Source organism: Equus caballus, chromosome 8 (assembly GCF_041296265.1).
Source record: "Equus caballus isolate H_3958 breed thoroughbred chromosome 8, TB-T2T, whole genome shotgun sequence".
Classification (NCBI taxonomy): Eukaryota; Metazoa; Chordata; class Mammalia; order Perissodactyla; family Equidae; genus Equus; species Equus caballus.
In genome coordinates this window covers 26,108,213-26,135,576 of record NC_091691.1, presented here as the reverse complement: position 1 = coordinate 26,135,576, position 27,364 = coordinate 26,108,213, and the positions used below count along the sequence as shown (strand labels likewise).

Genomic DNA, 27,364 nt, shown 5'->3' with positions numbered 1-27,364 from the left:
ACAGAACAAACTGCACGCGGTCCCAGAGGGCGGGCTGAGTGGCCCTCATTTCTCCCCTCTGCAGTTCTCACCCACATGTCTCGCTCGGCAGTGCTGTTGAGATTGGGCTCCTGCCTGTGATGCCATCAGCCTCTTTCTCACCCTCCCCTAGGGGTTTGACTTTACCATGGAGCACTTTGCCATCTGCTTCTGATATTTGCTTTCCATTCACCTATTTTTGTCAAATTCCTGAGAATAATAGCCAACTGTACAGAAAAAGTGCTTAGTAATTTTAAATGTTTTAGGATAAGAGAAGCAAGAGTTGGAAGGTCCCTTGGACGGCATCATGTCCAAGCTCATGCAACACCCGAGAATCCCTCTATATCTTCCTCAAGGCCGCCCACCCACGTCCTCAGACAGTGGGCCCTCTGAACGCTGCTGGGCTGACTCGAGAGACTTCCTGTCTTAAAGATGCAAAGTGCAGGGACTCAGGCTCCCGCTAGAAACTGTGAAGTCAGCCTTGCCTTCTCTCTTGCAGCCCCTAAATCCTAGCAGGCACCAGGAGTGACCTGATGGGTGACACTTGGGCTCACATGTGACCTCTCTTCCCCACCCACTCACATTGAAAGGGCCAGTTTGGACGGCTTCCACCTCGACAGTGGAAGCACAGTGCAGACCTGCCCCTCAAAGCCAGCAGATGCCAGAATACTGTCAGAGATGCTGCATGGAACACAGGCGACCACAGCTTTAGCTAAGAGCATGTCATCCCTTACCAGGAGTTTGAAAGTGAAATAAAAGCCTATGGGCACCAGGCAGATAATACAAATGACCAAAATGGATCACACAGGGAACGTGAATTCACAGTCAACACTTAAAAATCATTAAATTTTGTGTAAAAGTCTAGATTGTTGGTTTTTTCTTAAAAAGGCAGACTACATGGGAACAAACGGCCACAGCCACGGCCCTTATGACTCCTCTTTGAATTATTCCTGCAATTTATAGGCAATTTAGTCATTGTTACCTGCTTGGGCCGCGACCCCTGGGCTAAGGTGTCCCCACAACTTGGTTAGCTGGGACAGTCCCAGTTTAGGTATGTTGTCCTCATTCAAGTATTAATCGCACGCCCACCCCTTTGCTCTTAAGTGCCTAGTTTGGGCAATAAATTATATGGTCACCTTAGGCATAATGCAAAAGTCAACCGCACCACACACACACACACACACACACACACAGACATACACATGATAGCCACTGACTTCACACAACTACATGTCAAGCACAGAACCCCGTTATAAAGTGATTTTATTAAATTGATTTGGACATACTGTAGGTCAAATAATATTTTCCGAAGATAACAATTATGGACTTTAAAGCTTGACATAAAATTAGTAGCTTCAAAAGTGTTAGTCATATTCCCCAGCAACAGCATGATAAAATAATTCAACTATGTAGAAATATAGAACTCTAGGACTAGCTGGAAACTCGGAAATCATTTAGCCTAATATCCTCATTTTGCAAGTGAGAAAACTAGACTCAAAGATTAAGCGATTTGCCCAAGCTCATATACCTAATAGTAATAAAGCTAGAAATCAAACCAATTTTTCCTAAAACTAAAATTCTATCAATGATATTTCAACTGGCTCTCTATCAACTAAAAGTCTAGGCTTTTCTCTAGTGCTCCACACTACTGTGACATGAAAGAGGGGTAAGACACCACAGTAAATCGCAGTCGAGGAGTTCAGGCCTGGAAGGGGCTCACTCGAATAACGATGCCAGCCCTCTGTGAAAGGAGATGCGTGAGAAGCGACTTCCCAAGGCCTGTTACAGAGACATCTGGATGCAAGTCCAGACAGCGACAAATTCACCCGCAAATGCCAGCTCCACTCAGGCCCACCCACTAAATTGTGTGCTCCTTTTCAATCTCCTTTACACGTTGAGGTGTTAGTTATACAAAAACCCCTTCCAGTCTAACAGAAGAAATTAATTCAAATATGAAGAGAAATCACGCTTTGTTTCAGCATTTCGATGACTATTTTGGGGAGTTCATTTTCCATCCCCATAGACAGCTGACAGACACCACTAACCTGACCCCCATTTCAGAGCTTCAAAGAGCCTCAGTTTCCCCAAAGACTTCCTGAGCAAAAGGACTACATGTGGGAAAGCAACGAAAACAGGAATGAGAAGAGAAACAAAGTTAAAAATTAGTTGCTTTTGTTCTTGTCATTGGGGACTTTTGGTCTTCTAAACATTCCTTGAGTTCCTCCACATGAGTTTTTAATATCAATCTAGCCAAAAAAAAAAAAAAAAGGCCTATAAAGGTTGGGATACGGAGCACCTCAGCGTCTCCCCCCTTCCCACGCTCACTGCGCTCCACGCTCCCCACCTCCCCTCCCGAGACCATGGCAGGGCCACCCCCAGCCTGCGCTCGCAGCCGATGCTCTGGGCCTCCGCTCCCATCCACCGCCACCCGAGAAAGGCCTTCCCTGACCGCTACCTAACACTGCCCCCCCCACCCCACCCACCACACTAAATCATCACCCTAGTTTATTTTCTTCATAGCACTTAATCACTATCTCACACTACGTCATTTATTTGTTTACTTGCTTATCATCTGTCTCCTCCACCAGAAGTCAACTCCATGAGAGCAGGGCCCTTGTCTGTCTCACTCAGTGGCACTCCCAGCACCGAGCACATGCCTGGCATGTAGGAGGTGTTCAATAAATACTTGTTGAATGAATGAAGGAAAAAAGGAGGATAGATTAACACAGACAGTGATGCCTGAAAAGGAACTGATACATAACCCTCAATGAAGGAGTAGCAAGGACTCCTACACATTATTGCCCAAAATTACAGAAACAGAGACTAATTATTATTAGTGACTCCTACCATCCATGTCTCCAGTGGTCTCCCCTAGCTAGTAAGGAGCTCCACATGTCACAAAAGGTGCCCGAGAGGGCAGTTCTGGATGGAGGAATGTTCCAACTTTGCTTGCTTCTTCCTCCCTATTTACATTCAGCTATTTCCAAAAAAATTCAAGTTAAAAATATGTGATGTAGCCACTAGAAAATTAAGTCTAACAGAGACACAGTGATTAGCAGAATCCACAAAATTAAAAAAAATCAAGAAAAGTTCAAGGGCATGTATGTCTGCTAATGATTTCTCTGATAGGCCAAGTGAATGGAAATTATGAGTCACCTGAAACCTAAAACGAAAGATAATGCCATCTAGGAAGGGGTGGATATTTATGGGTATTTTGAGGACATATGGGTAAAGCGGGTTCAGAAATAATGGGATATATGGAAAGATATGCAGGGGCTAAGTGGTAACCTCAGAGATACCAGAACACTATCTTAGTGGGAGCTGTCCATTTTCAAATGCATTAACCAGGATGCCTGAATCAAGAGAAGCCGGGCATGAGCTCCCGAAGACGGGGTGTCTGGGGTAGCTTCCAGGTAAAGTGTAGACAGAAGGTGACTCAGGAGGCTGGGCAATGACCATGGTTTCCTGTGCGGTATTTCAACGACTGAGGTGTTGTGCTGCAATCCCAGGAAACGCACATGCACGCCTGGGACCTCACAGCCCGTCTGGGCAGACACTCTGAGGGACTCCAGATTCACAAGTCAGGTTGTGGATCAGACTTGGCGTGAATCAAAAAGTCAACCTCACAGATGCCTCTCTGAAAAGAATGTTCTGCTGGGGCTTGCTGTAAAAATTTCTTGGGTCAATGTAGGTATTTACAGGGTTTCCTTCCTAGTGGCACTTATGGGTTTTAAGATTTTTAACTCTTAGCGAAACGCTTTATATAACTGATATTTTGAGATGGTTTCTCTCCTTTGTGTGCACTCTCTGGTGGATACAGAGGCTGGTGCTCTGACTGAAGGCCTTCCCACACTCATCACATTTAAAAGGTTTCTCCCCAGTGTGCACTCTCTGGTGGATGCAGAGGCTTGAGCTCTGGCTGAAGGCCTTCCCACACCCACAACATCTATAGGGCTTCTCCCCGGTGTGCACTCTCTGATGGATGCAGAGACTCGAGCTCTGGCTGAAGGCCTTCCCACACTCATAACATTTATAGGGTTTCTCTCCTGTGTGGACTCTTTGATGCATGCAGAGGCTGGAAGTGTGCCTGAAGGCCTTCCCACACTCTTCACATTTAAAGGGTTTCTCTCCGGTGTGGACTCTCTGATGCATGCAAAGGTTTGAACTATTACTAAAGCCCCTCCCACACTCACTACAGACATAGGGTTTTTCACCTGTATGAACTCTCATGTGAATCTGAAGATGTGAGCTCCAATTGAAGGCTTTGCCACACTCGTAACACTTATAGGGCTTCTCCACAGTGTGGATTTTCTTGTGCCTATTAAGTTTTGTTGTAGTACTGAAATCCTTACCACAATCATCACATTTATAGACCTTCTCTCCTGTGTGGTCTCTCCAATGAATATGAAGTTCTGATATATGAAAGAAACCCTTATCACACTTGTCACATTTATGGGGCTTCTCAGCAGTGTGAATTTTCTGATGCATGAAAAGATCTGCTCTCTCAGAGAAAAACTCCCTACACATGGGGCACTTGTAGATCATCTTTCCTATTTGGTATCGTGATTTAGAGGAGAAAACTTCCTTACAACTGCTACAGTTACACAACTGCTACTTCGCTGAGTCTCTTATTTGGCCATTTTAGCAGTTTATCTCAGGCTTGCTCTAATCGGTAGGTTTAAGGTCGGCCTAAGCTTCTCCCTGCCTGTCCTTCTACAGAAGGTTTCTTCCTGCATAGTGTTCCTCACTCAGTATTATTATTGATTATAAAGTGACATTTCCTCCCACATGAATTCTGTAACTCATTAACACAGAACTCTCTCTTAGATCCTGAGTTGTCAACATTCCAAGGGGCTCCCAAGGTGCAAACCTTTGCGTTTTTAAGCCCCTGGAATCTTCCTCTTGCAGAATAATCTCGTACTTCTCACTTCTAGAAAAAGGACTGCACAGCGTCCCCTGCAGCAGACGGCAAGACACTGTGTGTCGGTCTCGATCCCCTGTAGCCGGCCCTGGAAGCGTCAGTGTGGCCTTCTGCCTCCTCCACATCAGACAGGAGCCTCCCAGGAAGCGAGCTCCTCGGGTTCCAGGCGCGTCAGCCCTTCCTTCTGAGGATTCCCAACACAGGGGTCACTCCAGGCTCCTGGAACAGAAACAGAAATACACTGAAAATGCCTTTTTTTGTCCAGGAAATTGCTACTGATTCCATAATTGATTACACAATTAATGTCACATAAATGTGACAGCAGTAACACAGACCTTTCTGGATCTTGAGGAAGAAGCTCCCTTATCTCCCAGAGAGATGTCTCTATTGGATCTGCAGGTCTGAAGAAGAGAATTTGTACATATCACACTCCTGTTTATAGCCCAAGTATATAATGCAATTACAACCAGTGACTAATTATCTGAACAACATCAAGGGAATATCATTGAAAAAGGAAGGAAATCCTCGGAAGACCTCCACCTATGAGAAGCAGCTCCCCTCTGAACTCCAGAAGGAGCTAAAACATCTTATTTGAGTAGCCTTTCAATCTATACAAAGAATAAATACATGACATATCGGTGTCCAATGTCATTCCCTTGCTTAATTGCCCTCAATGGTTTCCTGATGCACTTAAAATCCAAATCCTTAACTTAAAACCCAAGCTCCTTCATGACCTTGCCTCCACTCTCCCCCACCTCACTGTGCTTTGTTCCAGTTCTCAAACCCCCAAAGGCAGTGCCTGCCTGGGGGCCTTTGTCCATGCTGTTCCCTGTGCCTGAAATGCTCTCTCCCCAACCTGGTGTGTGACTTGCTATGTCAGCCGCCCCCACCCTCTACCAAAAGGAGGCCCCTGGCTAAGACTCTATTTTAATCTCTTATTTGATTCCTTCAAAGCACAGAGAACTTGTAATTATCTTATTATTGCTTGGTTTCTGATCTGTTGCCTGCACTGAGATGTAAACACCACAAGGGAGGAACTCTGTGTGCTGCTCACTGCTATATTCTGGCAAAGGGGAGGCGTGCAATTAATATTGTCGAATGCACCTGGAGAGTACTTCATGACACCCTCTCCCCCCAACAGACATCCCTGCCTCATCCTGGGGGAGCAGATAAAGGTGCACTTCCCAGTGCCTCATCACCAGTCTGCTGACAACCAACATGGGACAAATATACAACAAATAGAATGAAGAGGAAATAGAAGAAAATAAATCCCAAAATATTCAATCTGAAATCTGAGGTTTAGGACCATGTCTTAGCCATCTTTTCATCTCTTGTATTCCATACTCAGTAAGTGATACTTCAATTAATTCATTCAATGCAATTAACAGATCTCACAATGACACTGTCAATGACATGTTCCACACAGAGACGGGGCACCTGGGTGACTGAGGAGATTTAACATTAAAGCAGCAAAACAAATTGGACTGCTTCTAGGTAGAAGTGTTAGAATAATGAAATTCAACTAGATAACCAAAATTTCAGGAAAAAGAGAGTCAACAGAAATAGAATTCTCAGTATAAAAATTATAAATGCATCTCTCCTTTGACCTAGTAATTACACTTCTAGAGATCTATCCCAAGATACACTGACAAAAATAGGAAAGTACTGCTGGCCCAGCTTATTCATGGCAGTATCTGTCACAGCAACATTGCAGGCACCCCAAGGCCCATCCACAGGGGACTGGTGGAATCAACTATGTACTTCCTCATAATGAAATACTGCTTAGCCATTTAAGACAGGGACTGAGGAAGAGCACATGCACTGACAGGGAGTGAACCCAAGTAACGTGGCTTACTAAAGAAGAGCAAGGCATAGAATAGTATATAAACTCTGCTATCTTTTGTGCAAAAAAGGAAGGGAATAGGAATGTATTTATGTATTTGTTTACATGACGTATAAAAATAAACATGGACAAGGAATATACAAAACTGAATTTAAACAGTTATCTATCGGGGAGGAAGGCAAAAACGACCAAGTAAAACTCAACATACCTTGTTATGCAGTTTTGACTTTGAAAATATAAATGTTTATTCAAAAAATTAAATAAAAAACAAAAGCAATCCTTAAAATTTTAAAACAAAATGAAAGGAATGAGCCTTAACTTTCAAGTTAGTGACATATCCACAAACGACTTTTGAGAACACTATACTGATTGCACATTCTCAGAAGGACGTACACTGTTGACAAATACAGCTGCAAAGAAACCAAACTTCTTTTCAATAGTTTAACTGTTATAATAACATTGGTGTTTTTATAAAGTAGGATAATACAAGTAAGTAATTATGTTAACGTTGTTAGGAACTAAAATTCAATATAAAGGGAAATGAGATATAAATATAAAATCAAAGTTAAGGAAAAAAGTCCTATAACATAAAATTTGACTTAGAAATAGTTTGAATTCATGTCTGTTTTTTAGCTCTGTCCACCAAAAAGGCCTGGAAGCAATGACAACTGAGATCAATGGTCCCTTCCCACCAAATGGCACAGGGATCCTCGGAGAAGGGCTGGTTTTGAGGCCAGAGTAGCATTTTATAAAATGAGCCTGGAACATCCTGTTACACCAGAACGCAAGAGTCATGCCAAAGGAACACAGATGCCAATTTACGAAGAGACTCCCGCTGGCCAAAAATGGGACAACTGAGCATCAAAACGAATAATGAATGCAATCTACTGAAACACATTAAATATACAAAACACCATGAGTTCCTGATGATTGCACGGGGTGGGGCACGGGGAGGAGTGCAGTGAGAAACGGGAGCACACAGAGGCAGAGAGACTCCAGGCACTGGACAAAACTGGAAGTAACTAAGACACTAGCTTCTTACCTTTTTTGAAAACTGGCAATTAAAAGGAAAGAATCAAGCATCCATCCTTTCTTTCCTCTATCAACTATATATGCAACAACCCAGCTAATAAATGTGTACCCTTAATGACATACCTCATTCAGGCCACGATAAGAAGCAGGCGAAAACATGAGAGGAAAGGCTGATGAGGAACTTTCATCGCAAGGATCAGGCTGTGATCCCCTGAACCCACTGATCAGTCTTAGCACAGCTCAAGGAGGAACAACCAGACCTGGTGAGCCTCCCAACATGATGCAACAAGAGACGTACGACATCACCTAGAAACACTCTTGCCAAAAGACTGAACCAGAATCTAACCAAGCCTCTAGAGTTCACTTTTATTTCAAGGAACAGAAGGGACAGAGGAACTACCAGCATGCAAGCAGAAAAATATCAGAATGTGAGCCAGCCCACAGGACAACTGCCCATTTCTGCAACAAGTAAATGGAAGGGAAACGTGAGGGGGTGCTGCTCTAGATCAAAGAGACTTGAGACATAACAATCAAAAGTAACATGAGGACCTTCTTTGGAATCTGATTCAAATAAGTCAGCTGCTAAAAGAAGACAACTGAGGACACAGGATTAGGGACTGGGTACCAGACGAGACAAGGAATCCTGTCAACCGTTAGGTGTGACGATGCACTGCAGTTACGTAAACACACGTCGGGGGCGGTGTTTTCAGAGATGTAAACTGAAGCATGTAGGAATGAAATGACACGGGGTTTGAGCTGTATCTTAAAACACTTCAGCAAAAACATAAAAAGGAAACATAAAGCAAATGTGGCCAAATTGCTCTAACTGCCAAATCTAGATGATGAATAAAATGTTCTACCTTTGTATACGTTTGAAGTTTTTCCTGAGAAAAAAATTGGCTAATGCTAAGACATTCTTTTCCTGCTCCTCTTGAGATGACAAACTGATCCTAGAACCAGACAGACTGGACAGAGGTGAAACTGAACCACAGAAAAACCACCCCCAAATGGCTGTGGCTCCCCAGTCAATCCTGAGCACATTGAGAATGTGTGTTGCGCAGACGGCACCGGAGAGCAGAGAGAAGGCAACGGCTGCAGGACAGTGACACACAGAGGACAGAGGAAGCAGCGGTGCGCTCTGCTCCTCCCAGCACCTGCACTTGGAAATGAAGCGGCAGGGGGCAGGACAGCCATCCAGACCAGCTCAGGGGGGCAGACTCTGCTCAGGATGGTAACTCAACACCAACTTGGCGACATGAAATTCCTAAGTTGTCCCACATGAGCTGCCACCAGTTTCTCTGGGGGAGGAATCAGCACTGTCACTCCTTCCAGGTAACATGCTGGGGCACATCTGTGGGTCTCACCATGGGGGTGGGCGATAAGCTACGTTCTGTAGCAAAGAGAAAAACAAGATAAAGCAAAAGAAACTCCAGCAAATTTGCCATGTGACCAACCAAACACCAGAAGGACAAACCCCACAAAGGGCCCCCCCTGGAGACTTTCCTCAACAGCACCTGCCCCACTGCACCGCACACAGAGAGGAGACCGGAAGTCAAGGGAGCAGAGATGAGCCACAGATCCCCGAGACCCCAGGGCACGACGTTGCCAAGATTCTCTCACTCAACACGTCTCATATCCAACGTCCCTTGAGGGCTTTCAAGGGGACAGTCCATACGACCGCGAGACGACCTGTGTGACCAGAGGAGGAAGGAGCCTGGCCCTGAGGTCACCTGACGCTGCCAGGGCCACCTCTAGTTTCTCCGCGTGAGGCCTCAGGAGCAGCCCCAGCAGACTACGCCTTCAACCTACGTTTGAGGGGAACTTTTCAAATTGGAAAGTTAGAGTTTGGCTGACAACTGAAAGAAAAAAAGCTTAAATTTAGCCCATTTGCCTCAAATCCCCAACTTCCATGAAAAAGAGCTTGCCCTCTCTTCCTGGAGTTTGTCCACTGGAGTCTTTGCCTCATCTAGACTTTGAGACACCAAAGAACATCGGGATCAGTCCTGCCTCCCAGGACAGTTAAAACTGAGCGATCAGCTAATAAACAACCGATGCCGAAATGCAAGGAAGTCAAGAAATGAGTCCTAGATACAGGGAAGCTGTGTCCTGCGAGAGTAAAAGCTCTGGGCCCTGGCCAGGGTCACTGGAGACGGGGACGCAGGATTAAGAGGCTGGGAGGATGGAGCTGCTGCCCTTGGAGGCCAGCCCAAGCCAAGTGCTCCCAATTCTAGGTGCACAGGCACCACCACTGTCACCAGGAGGTGACACTGTGACCGAGCTGTGGCTGACTCTGCTGCAGCAGCCTCCATTTTCCTTGCAGGCAGATACACTCGTGAGAGAGGAGCCCACTCTGGTCATGCCTGCAGGTGGCAAGGCCAAGAGGAGGGTGCAGAGCGAGGACACAGACTTCCTCCTCAAACTTCAGCTGAGTCCACTGCAGAGTGTGAAGATGACAGCCCCCTGCCCTGGGAAGAGGCTCCTGATGCCGTGCTGGGGAAGGGGCTGGACGTGGATTTTGAAATGTGGATTATTTAAACATACTTTCCTACGTGCCTTTTATATGTTCCTTTTACGCAGCTGACCAAAGAGATGATTTTGCTTGGGGAAAAAAGGTACGCTAGTTTTTCATGGATTTGTTGTTAAAATGATCCTATGGTTGCAAACCAGTAACTCAAAGTAGAAGGACTCAGTCTCCACAGGGCAGGTGGTGGAGAATGAAGGAGCCGACGAATGTGACACACTGAGAGAGAGCATCCCACAGGGGCCCATGGGGCTGGGATGATGGCAGCCTAAGTGCCGCCATGAGGGGAATGCCAACCATTCAGGACGGAGGTGGAGATTGGGAAACTGCGACCGATGTTCCAGAAAGCCGACTCTGATCTGGATACACTCAGGACAGGGTGGATATGAAATCAACACTAATCACCCTGATTTGGCAGGGGAGAAACATCCAATTACACTCCTAAAGGAATCAGCAGCCAAAAGCCTCGATGTCAGACTTTGCACACACGTGTGAAGCCAGCTGCTGCTGAGCAGAAAGGCTGAGCGCCTCATCAGTGCTCTTCTGAATGAGACTATGACCGGGACACAAGAACCACACAGACACACAGACCTGGAACTGGCACCACTGACTGAAGAAGAGAAGACCGCCCCAGAGCAACTAAATCTCACAGCCAGACCTGTGAAGAAACAGGCTTGCAGACGGCACGCTAGTGGAGCAGAGGGCAGCTCCAGGGAGATGCAGGACCATGTCTTGTTGGCACCTGATGACACACGAGAGATGGGGGCTGGTGAGGGAGATGGTCTGCAATGGGGACAGGACAGCGATGCCCTTCCAAGGACGGGGAGTACAGGGGGAAGGGCAGATGCTGTACGAATGAAGTTCAACCAAAAGAAGAGAAGGGATTTAAAAATATTTCCACTTGATCCTGGAACATCAGGCAAGTTATGTCACCTAACACTATTTTGCATCTGTTTTCTTTTTATATAATCAGGATAATGTAGACGTCTTGGCCTATCACAAACAAAAAACGTTTTATATGCTATCAGTCAGTCAAAATATGAAGGAACGAGCATCCTTTGGAAACTCAAGGACAGACACTTGCATTATGTATTTATTTCCTTTTTGAAATGTTGGCTGCACAAGAGCTCACGTAACTGGTGAGACTGCTAACACCCAATATGTGACCTGGAGTCGTCACAAAACCTGACAAGTCATAAACGGGCTTCTCATGTGAACCCAAAAGTAGAGGGGTACAGGAGACAAGAACAGCAAAAACCTGATGAGTTTTAAACCTGGGGAAGAGATACACGGGGTTCCATTTTTAAATTTCCTCTACTTTTGACTTTATTTGAAATTTTCCATAACAAAAAGAACAAAAACCACTAAGCCTTTACTTACAAGGCCCCTGGAATGAAGCTCTTCAGCCACGAGACAGTCAACAACAGCATTCTATGTGATAGAGCTGAATAACTCTGCTTCCACCGACACCATAACCATGCAAACTCAAGCACACCACCACACAGCGCCAGCAAGAACGCTAACCTACGAGTTCGTTAGCAATGCATCTATTGTCAGTGAAACTCTATTGATCATCCTTTGACCAAAACGTCCTGTTCTTCCAGCTTTCTGACTCTGTTAATCTGCCTGAACCTTTCCTCTGCCCCCAAAGGACCTCCAGCCTGTTTTTATTTATTTTATTTTTTTTTTTTATTTTATTTTTTTTTTTATTAATGTTATGATAGATTACAACCTTGTGAGATTTCAGTTGTACATTTTTGTTAGTCATGTTGTGGGTACACCACTTCCCCCTCCGTACCCTCCCCCCACCCCCCCTTTTCCCTGGTAACCACCGATCAGATCTCCTTATCAATATGCTAATTTCCACCTATGAGTGGAGTCATATAGAGTTCGTCTTTCTCTGACTGACTTATTTCGCTTAACATAATGCCCTCGAGGTCCATCCACATTGTTGTGAATGGGCCAATTTCGTCTTTTTTTATGGCTGAGTAGTATTCCATTGTGTATATATACCACATCTTCTTTATCCAATCATCAGTTTCTGGGCATGTAGGCTGGTTCCACGTCTTGGCTATTGTAAATAATGCTGCGATGAACATAGGGGTGCAACGGACTCTTGAGATATCTGATATCAGGTTCTTAGGATAGATACCCAGTAATGGGATGGCTGGGTCATAGGGTATTTCTATTTTTAACTTTTTGAGAAATCTCCATACTGTTTTCCATAGTGGCTGTACCAGTTTGCATTCCCACCAACAGTGTATGAGGGTTCCTCTTTCTCCACAACCTCTCCAACATTTGTCGTTCTTGGTTTTGGATGTTTTTGCCAATCTAACGGGGGTAAGGTGATATCTTAGTGTAGTTTTGATTTGCATTTCCCTGATGATTAGCGATGATGAACATCTTTTCATGTGTCTATTGGCCATATTCATATCTTCTTTTGAGAAATGTCTGTTCATGTCCTCTGCCCATTTTTTGATCGGGTTGTTTGTTTTTTTGTTGTTAAGCAGTGTGAGTTCTTTGTATATTATGGAGATTAACCCTTTGTCGGATAAGTGGCTTGTAAATATTTTTTCCCAATTAGTGAGCTGTTTTTTTGTTTCAATCCTGTTTTCCCTTGCCTTGAAGAAGCTCTTTAGTCTGATGAAGTCCCATTTGTTTATTCTTTCTATTGTTTCCCTCAACTGAGGAGTTACAGTGTCCGAAAAGATTCTTTTGAAACTGATGTCAAAGAGTGTACTGCCTATATTCTCTTCCAAAAGACTTATTGTCTCAGGCCTAATCTTTAGGTCTTTGATCCATTTTGAGTTTATTTTGGTGTGTGGTGAAAAAGAATGGTCAATTTTCAATCTTTTGCATGTGGCTGTCCAGTTTTCCCAGCACCATTTGTTGAAGAGACTTTCTTTTCTCCATTGTAGGCCCTCTGCTCCTTTGTCGAAGATTAGCTGTCCATAGATGTGTGGTTTTATCTCTGGGCTTTCAATTCTGTTCCATTGATCTGTGGACCTGTTTTTGTACCAGTACCATGCTGTTTTGATCACTGTAGCTTTGTAGTATGTTTTGAAATCGGGGATTGTGATTCCGCCGGCTTTGTTTTTCTTGCTCAGGATTGCTTTAGCAATTCGCGGTCTTTTGTTGCCCCATATGAATTTTAGGATTGTTTGTTCAATTTCTGTGAAGAATGTTCTTGGGATTCTGATTGGGATAGCATTGAACCTGTATATTGCTTTAGGTAGTATGGACATTTTAACTATGTTTATTCTTCCAATCCATGTGCAAGGAATGTTTTTCCATCTCTTTATGTCATCGCCTATTTCTTTCAAGAAAGTCTTGTAGTTTTCATTGTATAGATCCTTCACTTCCTTGGTTAAGTTTATCCCAAGGTATTTTATTCTTTTCGTTGCGATTGTGAATGGGATAGAGTTCTTGAGTTCTTTTTCTGTTAGTTTATTGTTAGTGTATAGAAATGCTACTGATTTATGCACGTTAATTTTATACCCTGCTACTTTGCTGTAGTTGTTGATTATTTCTAATAGTTTTTCTGTGGATTCTTTGGGGTTTTCTATGTATAAGATCATGTCGTCTGCAAACAACGAAAGTTTTACTTCTTCGTTACCTATTTGGATTCCTTTTATTTCTTTTTCCTGCCGAATTGCTCTGGCCAGCACCTCCAGAACTATGTTGAATAGGAGTGGTGAAAGTGGGCACCCTTGTCTTGTTCCTGTCCTCAGAGGGATGGCTTTCAGCTTTTGTCCATTGAGTATGATGTTGGCTGTGGGTCTATCATATATGGCCTTTATTATGTTGAGGTACTTTCCTTCTATACCCATTTTACTGAGGGTTTTTATCATAAATGGGTGTTGGATCTTGTCGAATGCTTTCTCTGCATCTATTGAGATGATCATGTGGTTTTTGGTTTTCATTTTGTTGATGTAGTGTATCACGTTGATTGACTTGCGGATGTTGAACCATCCCTGTGTCCCTGGTATAAATCCCACTTGATCATGGTGTATAATCTTTTTGATGTATTGCTGTAATCGGTTAGCCAAAATTTTGTTGAGGATTTTTGCATCTATGTTCATCAGTGATATCGGCCTGTAGTTCTCCTTCTTTGTGTTGTCCTTGTCAGGTTTGGGGATCAGAGTGATGTTGGCTTCATAGAATGTGTTAGGGAGTTCTCCATCTTTCTCAATTTTCTGGAACAGTTTGAGGAGAATAGGTATTAAGTCTTCTTTGAATGTTTGGTAGAATTCTCCAGAGAAGCCGTCTGGTCCTGGACTCTTGTTTTTGGGGAGGTTTTTGATTACCGTTTCTATTTCCTTACTTGTGATTGGTCTATTCAGATTCTCCATTTCTTCCTGATTCAGTTTGGGGAGATTGTAGGAGTCTAGGAATTTGTCCATTTCTTCCAGGTTGTTCAATTTGTTGGATATAGTTTTTCATAGTATTCTCTTATGATCTCTTATATTTCATTGGTATCTGTTGTGATTTCTCCTCTGTCATTCCTGATTTTATTAATTTGCGATTTCTCTCTTCTTTTCTTGGTGAGTCTGGCTAGGGGTTTGTCAATTTTGTTAATTCTTTCGAAGAACCAACTCTTTGTTTCATTGATCCTTTCTATTGTCTTTTTTGTTTCAATATCGTTTATTTCTGCTCTTATTTTTATTATTTCCCTCCTTCTACTGACTCTGGGCTTTGCTTGTTCTTCTTTTTCTAGTTCTGTTAGGTGTCGTTTGAGGTTGCTTACGTGAGCTTTTTCTTGTTTAGTGAGGTGAGCCTGTATTGCGATGAATTTCCCTCTTAGGACTGCTTTTGCTGCATCCCAAATGATTTGGTATGTCGTGTTCTCATTTTCATTTGTCTCCAGATAATATTTGATTTCTTCTTTAATTTCTTCAATGATCCATTGTTTGTTGAGAAGTGTGTTGTTTAGTCTCCACATTTTTGCACCTTTCTCTGCTTTTTTCTTGTAGTTGATTTCTAGTTTAATAGCGTTATGATCAGAAAAGATGCTTGATATTATTTCAACTCTCTTGTATTTATTGATGTTTGCTTTGGTTCCCAAAATATGGTCAATCCTTGAGAATGTTCCATGTGCACTTGAGAAGAATGTGTAACCTGCTGTTTTTGGATGAAGTGTTCTATATATATCTATTAAGTCCATCTGGTCTAGTTTTTCATTTAATTCTATTATTTCCTTGTTGATTTTCTGTCTGGATGTTCTGTCCATTGGTGTTAATGGTGTGTTGAGGTCCCCTACTATTATTGTATTGTTGTTGATGTCTTCTTTTAGTTCTATTAAGAGTTGCTTTACAAATTTTGGTGCTCCTGTGTTGGGTGCGTATATATTTATAAGTGTTATGTCTTCTTGGTGGAGAGTCCCTTTTATCATTATATACTGTCCCTCTTTATCTTTCTTTATCTGTTTTGCTTTGAAATCTACCTTGTCTGATATTAGTATAGCGACACCTGCTTTCTTTTGTTCATTATTAGCTTGGAGTATTGTTCTCCATCCCTTCACTCTGAGTCTGTGTTTGTCTTTGGGGCTGAGGAGTGTTTCCTGGAGGCAGCATATTGTTGGATCTTGTTCTTTGATCCATCCTGCCACTCTGTGTCTTTTGATTGGGGAGTTCAATCCATTTACATTTAGAGTGATTATTGAGACGTGGGGGCCTACCACTACCATTTTGTGTCTTGTTTTCCGGTTTTCTTCAGTTTCCTTTGTTTCTCGTCCCATGGTTTAATCTGTTCTGATGTAGAGCTGCTACTCTCTGTTGTTGTCCTTCTACTTATCTCCTCTGCTCTTGGTTTTGTAGCCCCTTTCCTTTTTTGGATTTTTCAGGAATGAGGGTTTTCCTGAGGATTTCCTGAAGAGGAGGTTTTGTGGCAATGAACTCCCTTAATTTTTGTTTATCTGGGAAAGTTTTTATTTCTCCATCGTATTTGAAGGATATTTTCGCTGGGTAGAGAATTCTCGGCTGTAGATTTTTGTCCTTCAGATTTTTGAATATATCATTCCACTCTCTTCTAGCCTGTAAAGTTTCTGCTGAGAAATCTGCTGATAGCCTGATGGGGGTTCCTTTGTAGGTTAGTTTCTTTTGCCTGGCTGTCCTTAATATTTTCTCCTTGTCGTTGACTTTTGCTAGCTTCACTACGATATGCCGTGGAGTTGGTCTTCTTGCATTGATGAAGTTTGGAGATCTATTGGCTTCTGTCACCTGAAGATCCATCTCCCTCACCAGATTTGGGAAGTTCTCAGCCATTATTTCTTTGAATAGGTTTTCTGCCCCTTTCTCCTTCTCTTCTCCCTCTGGTATACCTATAATCCTTACGTTGCATCTCCTAATTGTGTCTGATAATTCTCGGAGAGTTTCTTCATTTCTTTTAAGTCTTGCTTCTCTCTCCTCCTCTGCCTGCAACAATTCTATATTGCCATCTTCCAAATTGCTAATTCTTTCCTCCATATTATCGGCCCTACTGTTCAGAGCATCTAGATTTTTCTTAATCTCCTCTATTGTGTTCTTCATTTCCAATATTTCTGTTTGGTTCTTCTTTATCGTATCAAACTCTTTTGTGACATAGCTCCTGAACTCGTTGAGTTGTCGGTCAGAATTCTCTCTTAACTCAGTGAGTATTTTAATGATGGCTGTTTTGAAGTCATCATCATTTAGGTTATATATCTCATTTTCTTTGGGATTGTTTTCTGTGTATTTGTTACTTTCTTTCTGTTCTGGAGATTTAATGTATTTTTTCATATTGCTTGATGATGTTGATTTGTGCCTCCGCATGGAGATAGAGTTTAGTTGCTCCTTTCACTTGTTTCAGCTGCTGCGGTGGGGGGAGCAGCTGTTTATACTTCACCAACCAGGAACCCTGTCCGTAGTTGCTAACTGGGCCTGGGCCCCTCTTCGTAGCCACAGTGGCCCTTTGGATTCCCTCCTCTGCCGTGGGGGCCGTCACGGGGGGCTTCAGGCTGCAGGGGCCTACTGTTGTTGCCCACCTAGATGCGCTCTCTCCTTGGGGTCTGCAACGGTGTTATGGGCTTTTCCAGCGGCCAGGGGTGGGATCACTTATATTTGTCGCTCCGTTGCTGTCGGCACCCACCAAATCTCACTTGTCCTCTATGGGTCGCAGGAGAGCTATTGGCATCTTCTACAGTCTGTGGTTAGTACACCTAGCTATGCTGCTTTTGCCCTGGGGTCTTCCAGCCTTGTGGCTGGCGGCTGGGTGCCTTCTACTGGTGCTGTGCAGAGGCTTTCCCTAAGGCTTCTGTGAGCCTGTAGGGTTTCCCCCTAGGCTACTAAGCTGGGTCTCTGGAACTCTCTCCAGCCCCAGTCCTCTCCGAGATCTCCGGCAATCCCTAGCCTCACCGGGTGGGCAACGGCAGCTGGGGGTCGCCCCGTCCTCTGGGCTTCTCTCCGGGCCTCTGCCGGGAGCTCTGAATGCTCAGCGTGGCCCCTCTGCTACCGGTAGACAGAGAGTTTTGTCTGCTGCCTGGCGGAGCTCCGGCGCTTCCCCTCCGGGTCGCCGGACCCGCCTTTGAAAGTTCCCCCGCCCCGGTTCTCTCCAAGATCTCCGGCAATCCCTAGTCCCACGGGGCGGGCAACAGCAGCTGGGGGACGCCCCGCCCTCTGGGCTTCTGTCCGAGCCTCGGCCGGGAGCCCTGAATGCTGGGCGTGGCCCCTCTGCTAATGGCAGACAGAGAGTTTTGTCTGCTGCCTGGCGGAGCTCCGGCGCTTCCCCTCCGGGTCGCCGGACCTGCCTTTGAAAGTTCCCCCGCCCCGGTCCTCTCCGAGATCTCCGGCAATCCCTAGTCCCGCGGGGCGGGCAACGGCAGCTGGGGGTCGCCCCGCCCTCTGGGCTTCTCTCCGGGCCTCTGCCGGGAGCCCTGAGTGCTCAGCGTGGCCCCTCTGCTACTGGCAGACAGAGAGTTTTGTCTGCTGCCTGGCGGAGCTCCGGCGCTTCCCCACCGGGTCGCCGGATGCGCCTTTGAAAGTTCCCCCGCCCCGGTCCTCTCCGAGATCTCCGGCAATCCCTAGTCCCCCGGGGCGGGCAATGGCAGCTGGGGGTCGCCCCGCCCTCTGGGCTTCTCTCCGGGCCTCTGCCGGGAGCCCTGAGTGCTCAGCGTGGCCCCTCTGCTACTGGCAGACAGAGAGTTTTGTCTGCTGCCTGGCGGAGCTCCGGCGCTTCCCCACCGGGTCGCCGGATGCGCCTTTGAAAGTTCCCCCGCCCCGGTCCTCTCCGAGATCTCCGGCAATCCCTAGTCCCCCGGGGCGGGCAACGGCAGCTGGGGGTCGCCCCGCCCTCTGGGCTTCTCTCCGGGCCTCTGCCGGGAGCCCTGAGTGCTCAGCGTGGCCCCTCTGCTACTGGCAGACAGAGAGTTTTGTCTGCTGCCTGGCGGAGCTCCGGCGCTTCCCCACCGGGTCGCCGGATGCGCCTTTGAAAGTTCCCCCGCCCCGGTCCTCTCCGAGATCTCCGGCAATCCCTAGTCCCCCGGGGCGGGCAACGGCAGCTGGGGGTCGCCCCGCCCTCTGGGCTTCTCTCCGGGCCTCTGCCGGGAGCCCTGAGTGCTCAGCGTGGCCCCTCTGCTACTGGCAGACAGAGAGTTTTGTCTGCTGCCTGGCGGAGCTCCGGCGCTTCCCCACCGGGTCGCCGGATGCGCCTTTGAAAGTTCCCCCGCCCCGGTCCTCTCCGAGATCTCCGGCAATCCCTAGTCCCCCGGGGCGGGCGTCTCTCTGGGACCCTCCGGGCGCCCCGAGCACCAGGCTGGGTCTCCCCGCCAATGGCGGGGAGAGACTCTCCCCGCGGGCTCAGGTGTGCAACTCCAAAGTTTCCCTCTGCGTTTAGGAGTAATTGCAGGGGGTTTAAGTAGGGTTCTGGTCACCTGTTTCCACCGTCGCTCCTCTGTTGTGTTCTCGCTCCTGCCCTAGATGTGTGTGGATCCTCTGGGGGCGTCCGTTGGAAGAAAGCCGCTTGCGGGTACTAGGCTGCCCGTCGGGGTCGGAGAGTTTTCACCTATTTCCACATCCTCCCGGAGGAAAGTCCGTCCGCCTTCCGATGTATAGTCGCGTGGGTGTCTCAGACGTCCTGAGATGCTGTCTGGATATCCTTTGTCAAGCGATAAGTGTCCAAATAATTGTAGACTCGAAGGGCGAGAGACAAAGGGGACTACTCACGGCGCCATCTTGGAATCCTTTCTCTCTCCAGCCTGTTTTTAATCTCTTTTTGTCCCACTAATCAGATCCTGTCTGTCTTTACTCCCTCGCTTCCTTCTCTGGCTCAGATTCCACGGCTCTGCCCTCCACTCACTCTCTCAGCCACTCTCCTCTGCCATCACCAGTTCCACAGTCATACCACGGCTTTGCCATCAGCAACGACTGCACCACCATCTCCAAAATCTGTTCAAGCGACCCATCTTCCAACCACCTCGCACTCCTCCCCTTCCAGCAATTCTCTGCCCGCAGACTCGGGACCACTAACCCTACCACTTGTTCTCGTCCTGCTCGGTCCTCTTTCATCCATCCTGAGAACTTCTCTCTTGCAGTCACTGTTGACTCTCTTGTGACTTTCTCCCTCCATCACATTGTTGCAGTAACACCCCGACCGTATTTAAACCCAGTTCTCCACCTATCCATGCGGCACCCAAGCAGCTGAATAACGCCAGGCTTTATCTGACGATCACAAGTCTCAAATGGGCTCTGGCCGTAAACAAATTCTTCTGAAAATCTTTAGGACACACACTTTGCCAATATTTTAAATTACTACTTCATACTTCTCTTTTCTCAAGTCTTCTATATTCCCTTCAGCTCCCTCACTTGTGGCTGATAACTTGCCAAGAGAATTTATTAAGAAAACAGAAGCAATCATTTGGCTATCTCCTCTCTCTCCCGCTGGCAATCCCCTCAGCTATTTGCACCCACACCCACGCCCTCTGCCACCCTCCTCCTCCTCCTCCACCTCCAAGTAAGCACCCTTGCTCCTCCCCAGGGCTGGCCCTTCCACTTCAGCCCACTCAACATTTCCTGTGGCCTTCTCAAAAGCAAATCCTGCAATGACTCCTTCTTCGTCATCATCAATTTTGTCTGTCTGTAGGTCCATTCCCATACAAACATGTTCCAGTATCTCCCTTCCTGAAACAAACTTCTTTGGATCCCACATCCCACCCCAGCTCTCAGCCAAAATATCTGCTCCCCTTCACAGCACAACTTTTCAAAAGAGCTGCATGCCTCACATTCTCTCAATCGGTTTCCGTCTCTGCATCCCACTGGGATCACTCTTACCCAGGCCGTCATGACCTCCACAGTGCCAAACCTGATGGGCACCGTCCTCGTCTACTTGATGGGACCACATGACACACTCTCCTTGGCCAGCATGGTGCCCCTCACCAGCTGTCTTCCCACCTCACTAGCCACTCCTCGTTTTCTTTACCGGGATGACTCCTCCTCTGCTCGATGTCTAAATGTTGGGGTGCTCCAGGGCTCCAACTAGGGACACCCTTCTTTTCTGAGTCTATATCCTCTCTCCAAGTAATCTCACCCAGTCACGTCACCTAAAATGCCATCTTGATGTTGGCTCCCAAGTTTTACCTCCAGCCCTGGACTGCTCCAAACATTTCCAAACCCCTCACACTGCTCCTCCTCACTCTTCCCCACTTGTAAGCTGCACCAACATCCACCCAGACGAGCTGGCCTTACTTCTTCTCCCCGCACCCCCACTTATCCAGATCACCACAATACACCCCACTCCGCCCTCCCGTCTCCCCACCGCCACTACAGCCACCCCTGGCCAAGGCAGACTGTCCCCACAGCTTCGCCATCAGCTGTCTCTGGCGTCATTCTTGCTCCTCCACAGTCCGACCCCCATGAGCAGCCAGCCTAAGCTTCTAACATCGTAAATAAAACAACGCCACTCCCCTGGTTAGCCTCCCGCCCTCTTTAAAGCACACACTCCTCTCGCTGGTGCACCAGCTGGACACCAGCCGGCCGCGGGCTCCGCCCACTCTCAAGCCCACACCCTCCTGTACACCACACAGCGCCTCGCTCGTCTCCTTCCTCGTCCTCAAACCAGCCAAGCGCGTCTCCCTCGGCGCCTCAGCCGCCCCGGCCCGCGCTGCTCCCGGAGCACGAGCACCGAGTCCTCTCAGCACGTGGGTCCGGCACCAGGGCTGCCTCCTCAGAGAGCAGCCGCTCCAGCTGACTCACCTCGCTCGGCTGTCATTCTGCGTCCCGTCCCCCTGCCCGCCGGCACTGCTCTGTGCGTTCACGTGTGCCTCCTTGTTCGCCGTCTCCCTCTCCCTGCTGCTGGAGTGAACGCTCCTCGACCAGTGGCGACTGCAGAGAACTAGTGAGTTCAGTGACTGTCGAAAACTCCTCCGTCTGTCTTCCACAGGTCATGCAAGCAACACACGTTTCTCCAGGGTCTGTGTCAGCCACTGCCCTCAACAGGCAGCTGAAGTACACCTGTCCCTTCCCTGTGGAGGTCACAGCCTAGCGGGGAGGCAGATGTTCAGCAAAAATGCCCACGGAGAAATGTCAAACCCAAACTATGCTGTGTGTGACAAAGCAGCCCTGGGCGGTGTTCTGGGAGCCTCTGACGGGATGGAAGTGGGGGCCGAGCTGGTCGGGAAGGTCGGGGAAGATTCCTCGAACAAGTGACAGCTGAGCCCAGATCTAGAGGAGGAATCTGCAAGATGAAGGAGACATTCGCCCCGAGGAAATAGCATACACTAAGGACTTGTGCTCAGAGATTAAGGTATGTATGAGAAGCAAAAAGGGCCAGCGTGGCCGCAGCACAGGGAGCCAGGAGGAGCACAGCGCACCATGAGAACGGAGAAGGGGGCACAGCAGAAGGAAAGGATCTTGATCTTTACTCTGAGAGCAACGGAAAGCCACTGGAGTGCTTAGTTTCTGTTTGTTTTAAAGTGGGAACAGACTTGCACTTTAATAGAAAACCATAGCTAAGATATATTTACCACATGGGTGGAAAGCAAGAGTATCTGAGGGCAAACAGGCTGGGGGATCATCTGCGTAGAAAGGATGGTAACCTGGACTAAGCAGTGTGTAGATGGAAAGAAGAGAATGGCTTTAAGGCACATCTAGGAGAGAAATCAATCAGAGCTGGTGCTGGACTGAATACTGTGGGTGAGGGAGAAGGAAATGCCAAGGACGACTCCTAGGATTTTGTCTGAAGAACTGGGTGGACCTGGAGCCATTCATTAAGATAGAAAACTCTAGGAAAGACCAAGGTTTGGGGACTAAGATCAGGATTTCAACTTTAGACATCTGTGATATCCAACAGCAGATGTCAAGAACAGTAGCTGAATAAAAGGAATGGGCACTAAGATAAGACGTCAGGACCTTGTAAGACACAAATTTGTGAGCCATTAGTGTTTAGATGGTAACTGAAGTGGGACTGGAATCAGATCCCAGGGAGAAAGTCCCAGGTGGGAGTGAAGAGGACCCCAGGACTGAGCCTTATGGAAATCAACACCTAACACCTGAGTCTGAAAGAAGCCAGCACAAGAGAACTTACTGTATGACTCTATTTACATAAAGTTCAAAACAGGCAAAATAACTCTATGCTCTTAGAGAGGGCAGAGGAGCTATGACTGGAAAGGAGTCTGAGGGGGATTTCGGGGGTCCTGGTCGTGTGGTTTCCTAAGCTGGGCACTGGTTTACACAGATGTGGTTATCTCACAGCCATGAACATTCTTCATGCTGTAGCCCTGTGATCTGTGAATCTGTTTCTATGTTATACCTCAAGGAAAAGTTCAGGAAAGAAAAAATGGGAAGAATTCCATTGAGACGGAAAGACCGAAACTACAGGAGAGAAAACAAATAGTGGAAAAGGCCCATGGAGACAGGACCCAAAGCCCAATAGAGGGGTCGGTCTCAGAGAGGAGGGACAGCCCCCTCCTGTGACAGAAGAGAGGCTGCAAGTGGTGTGTGTCTCGGAGCGGGAAGCTGACAGAGTCCAGAGTCCTGGCTGCTGTCTTCTCTGTCCTCAGTAAAGTAGGAAGGTCACCTGATGAGGAAGAGAGGGCAAGTGGGGGAGTGGGCAGCTTGAGAAGCACAGAAAGCGTCTGAAATGGTTGTGTGCAGAGTGGGAGAGTAGGGTGACCAGAGAAACATGGAGAAGCTGCCAGAGCGTGGAGGGTGGTCACCGGTTTGTCCCACAGGGCGGTCACTCAGGTGCCGCATGAGTGATGCAGTTGGCTGAATTTCTACAAGACTGGTTTTCTGCCAGACAGGAACGATCGAAGGACACAGGGGCCATCTACCTGGAAGAAAGCATTGCCTATTCCACTCCAAATTTCGGCCTTTGCACACTGACAGAGAAAATTTAAAAATTGCCAAGGTTTTCAGGGTCACCAACATCAACTGGGCCTTCCGGCTGCCGGGCATGCTCGTGGGACTCCTTCCCCGCTGTCCCTCTGCCTCCAGCCCCGCGTCGCTCCTCGCACTCCAGCAGATGGCCACACCGAGTCCTCACAGACAGGCAGAACTCAGAGAACCCCCTCAACGTCCTGCCACCAGCTACAAAGGTCCCCACACTGCAGCGTTCCAGCTCTTCTCCCTCCTTTTACAACAGAAGAGTGACTGTGCACCTGCTTAAGAGTCATCCCCACGCCACTCCTCTCTGGGCGTCTCAGCTGAGCTTTTCTTTTTTTATCTTGACTATATTATCTGAAACTCGGACTGCTGGCTCAGAAAATCTAAAGTCATTTGAAAATAACTACACAATTACTTTTTTGTAAAAGTCAAGTGAAAATTACCTCTTTGCTTCTTTTTTAAGAAAACACAACAGCTCTGACTGTAAGAAACTTACAAGGCACTGCAGGACGTCCTATAAAGCACTAATGATCAATAATCCCACTCTAGAGTAGCAGACTCTTCAATACGTCAGTTAACTCTATTTCAACAGAGAACAGACCAACTTCCTATCCAGAACCAGGTCTGTCAGAACACGTGGTTTACAGTTTTGTCACTCAAACGGATAGACACTTCCTGGGAATGATAAAAATGACAAAGAGGAGGAAAGAAGACATGTCTATACCCCTACTCTCAACCAAACATCACGACCAGCAACAGCACTGGGCTGAAGTGGCCATGGGATTGATCTCCCACATGCAGAGCAGGCAACTTCCCATGGTCCTAGAGAAGAAGTTCGAAAGAAGATGATCAAAGTGCCCTAGCTCACATCAAGAAGCATCAGACTAGTAACCGTGAAATATGAAGAATCGAAATCAACTTCTAGGTCCCTTAATTACTGGGAAGTGTTTTATAGGACGATCCCTGTGTCCCAGGTCCCCCAAGACATGTTGGTTCACGCTATGCTGATTCGTTTTTGATAGATAAGTGACACTCTGAGGATCCAGCCCACCCAGAAGCAGGCCTAGAAGAAAGGTGTGATTGATGCAACAGTCCTGTAAGTTGAACTTGGACACAGGATGATCAGAGCACGTGTGTGTACAGGCAAGTGCCACAAACATTCATTTAGTATCCAGTAGTTGCTGGGCAGTGAGCTAAAGCTCTGGAGGATCCTATGATGAACAAAAGAGCCATGGCCCCTGAACTCATGTGGTTTACAGTCTCGGAGGGGAAGGTGCCAGGTCCAGCATTGCATAAGTGGTGCTGTGACAGAGGCGTGCACCTGGGGACACAGCTGCACAGACAAGCGACATCCAAACTAGTCCTGGTATGGCAAGACAACTTCAATCAGACTCTATTTTCAACTGAAACCCAAAGGATAACTGAGTTAGCCACAAAGAGCAGGAGGGCAGAGGGTCCCAGCCTGGGAGGGCAGGTGCCTATAGAGAGGATCAGGATGACAAACCCTAGGAAGTGGAAGTTGAGCATGCAGAAGGCAGAAGGTGGGGCAAAAACAGGAGTCACACACCAACAGAGGCCTGCAAACAGAAGGAACACTTTAAGTGCTAAGAACTTTTTTTTAGCGCTTATTCTTGAGAAAACATAACCGTTACAGTTGCAAGACATCTGTGAGGCAGTGGGCTTCCTACAAAGACTAATAAAGACTTGTAGGTCTTGCTATGAACCTAGGACTCTATCTCATGCAAAACAGGATGGCATGAGGCTGCCACAGGTTCCTAAGAGTGAGGGAAGGATGGACCCATACACACACAAGGGTGGAGGACAGTTAAGGCCCCATGGGGTTAGAGAACCAAGTTCCACAAGGAAATTAGTTCCTGAGCGGGCTAGCGTGCAGCTGCATTTCTAATAGGGGGTGAAACTGACCTCAGCGCTCCTCCTGGAAATGCTGGTTCAGTTTCTGGAACAGGGAACATTCTCTGCGGCTCCAGCACTCCCCATCCAATGCAGTTTCCAAATACTATGTGAGGATTTAACGGAAGTCCTCACTCCACTCAACGCACCTCTTTTCCTCAGAAACCCATACTGTCTCTGCGTCTCCCTGGCACTGCAGCCCAATAATCACCAACAGCCAAATCCCCGTGTTCTGACTGTAGGACCAAGTGCTGACACCCATTCCGGCACGAGCCTGTTAGCATCAGTTTGGGCTAGCTAGAGCTTCGCAGAAGAAGTGCACTGGGTTGAACAGCATCTCCCAAAACTTCATGTCCACTTGGAACCTCAGGATGTGAAACAGGGCCTTTGCAAATGCAGTTAGTTAAGATGAGGTATACCGGATCAGGGTGGGCCCTAAATCCAATGACTGGTGTCTATTTTATAAAAGAAAGGAAAGAGAAAGTCAGACACATGCACTTGGTGTGGAGACGGAGACAGAGACTGGAGAGAGGTGTCTACAAGCCAAGGAGCGCCCAGGATGGCCAGCACCCACCAGAAGCTGGAAGAGGCAAAGGATTCTCCCCTGGAGCCCTGAGGGGGGCGTGGCCCTGCCGACGCCTTGCTTCATACCTCTGGCCTCCAGGATGGGGAGAGAATGAATTTCTGTTGTTTGAGCCACCCAGCTGCGGCACGCTGTCAGTCACGGGAAGCTGCGGCCTAAGAAACTACGAGCCCTAGAAACTAACCCAAGGAAGATCCAGAATGCTGTCAGGAACACCTTCCCTGCGACGGATCTCCGCCAGGGCCCAACGTACACGCACAGATATCTGCTTATTCTTTGGGGAGGCTGAATGTTCAGACTTCACCCAAGCTCTTTTCATTCTGTAAAAACCTGGAGTCATTTCACTTTAATTCACTCCAGAAGAAAGAAGAGAAGTTGCATATTTCATTTCTAAACTTTTACTCAGGAGACTACATTTCATAGAAAAAAAATCTTAATTTTTCCTTTCCTTTCCAATAGTTTCCTCTCTGCTTCCACTTCCAAAAGAAATAAACATTCATAAATGGTATATATAGTCTTTACCTCCCAGCAAAAAAGCTACACATGCATCCACACTCAGCGGGCAGGCAGCACGGGCTGCATCCAGGCCAGCAGGGTCAGACTCAGCCTCTGTCTATTAAGAGCCTGGTGCTTGGTGGCTCAAAACCTCTCTTAGCTCCACCAGATTATGGTTTCGCGTATGACGGAAAACGACACTTTCTTAGAATAAAATGTTAAGGTTTGAAATCAGAGGGGAGGGGGCAGGAATGCAAAAGAATGCTCCATCTGGAAATGAGCTAAAATTGAGCCGGGGGAGGCTTTATAATTGATGAGTGGCTTCTGCTGTGGCCTGCTAGGTTGCAGGAGCCTCTCCTCAGGGTCTGGCCAGTGAGGGAACCCGGCTCACTCCTGCCCACCGAGACAAAGCCCGTTGTGTGTCATGGCCCGAAACAGGCTGGGGTGCCCCACATCACACGCACACACACACTCCACTCACATGTCCAGGCCGTGTCCCTTTCCACAGCAACTATGACTTCAGCATCTCCCTAAATCGTCATAAACCCTATTGAAGAATCACCTGCTAGAGAAGTCTCAGGACTATACACCCTCCAGGAGGCCGAGTATGAAAAAGCTCTGGTCTAACCCAGAAGGCCTGATCACCAGAAAATATTTTTAAAAAGATTCCACTCCTCCTCCACACAGATCAAAACCCATGAAAAGGGCC

At 47.1% G+C, this 27,364-nt stretch overlaps 1 protein-coding gene across 7 annotated transcripts in view; it reads right to left on the bottom strand.

Moving 5' to 3' along the window:
• Positions 1-1,264: 1,264 nt before the first annotated feature.
• Positions 1,265-27,364, bottom strand: part of ZNF664 (zinc finger protein 664) — a 51,990-nt gene continuing 25,890 nt past the window's right edge. For all 7 annotated transcript variants that reach the window (XR_011420865.1, XR_011420864.1, XR_011420866.1 and 4 more), the window contains 2 exons: positions 5,275-5,340; positions 1,265-5,158 (listed from right to left, as the gene is read on the bottom strand). Coding sequence is in view for 3 of the 7 variants with exons in the window: in XM_070220416.1 (XP_070076517.1) it covers positions 3,778-4,563 (786 nt within the window). In the remaining 4 variants the exon portion in view is untranslated. The remainder of the gene's footprint in view (positions 5,159-5,274; positions 5,341-27,364) is intronic.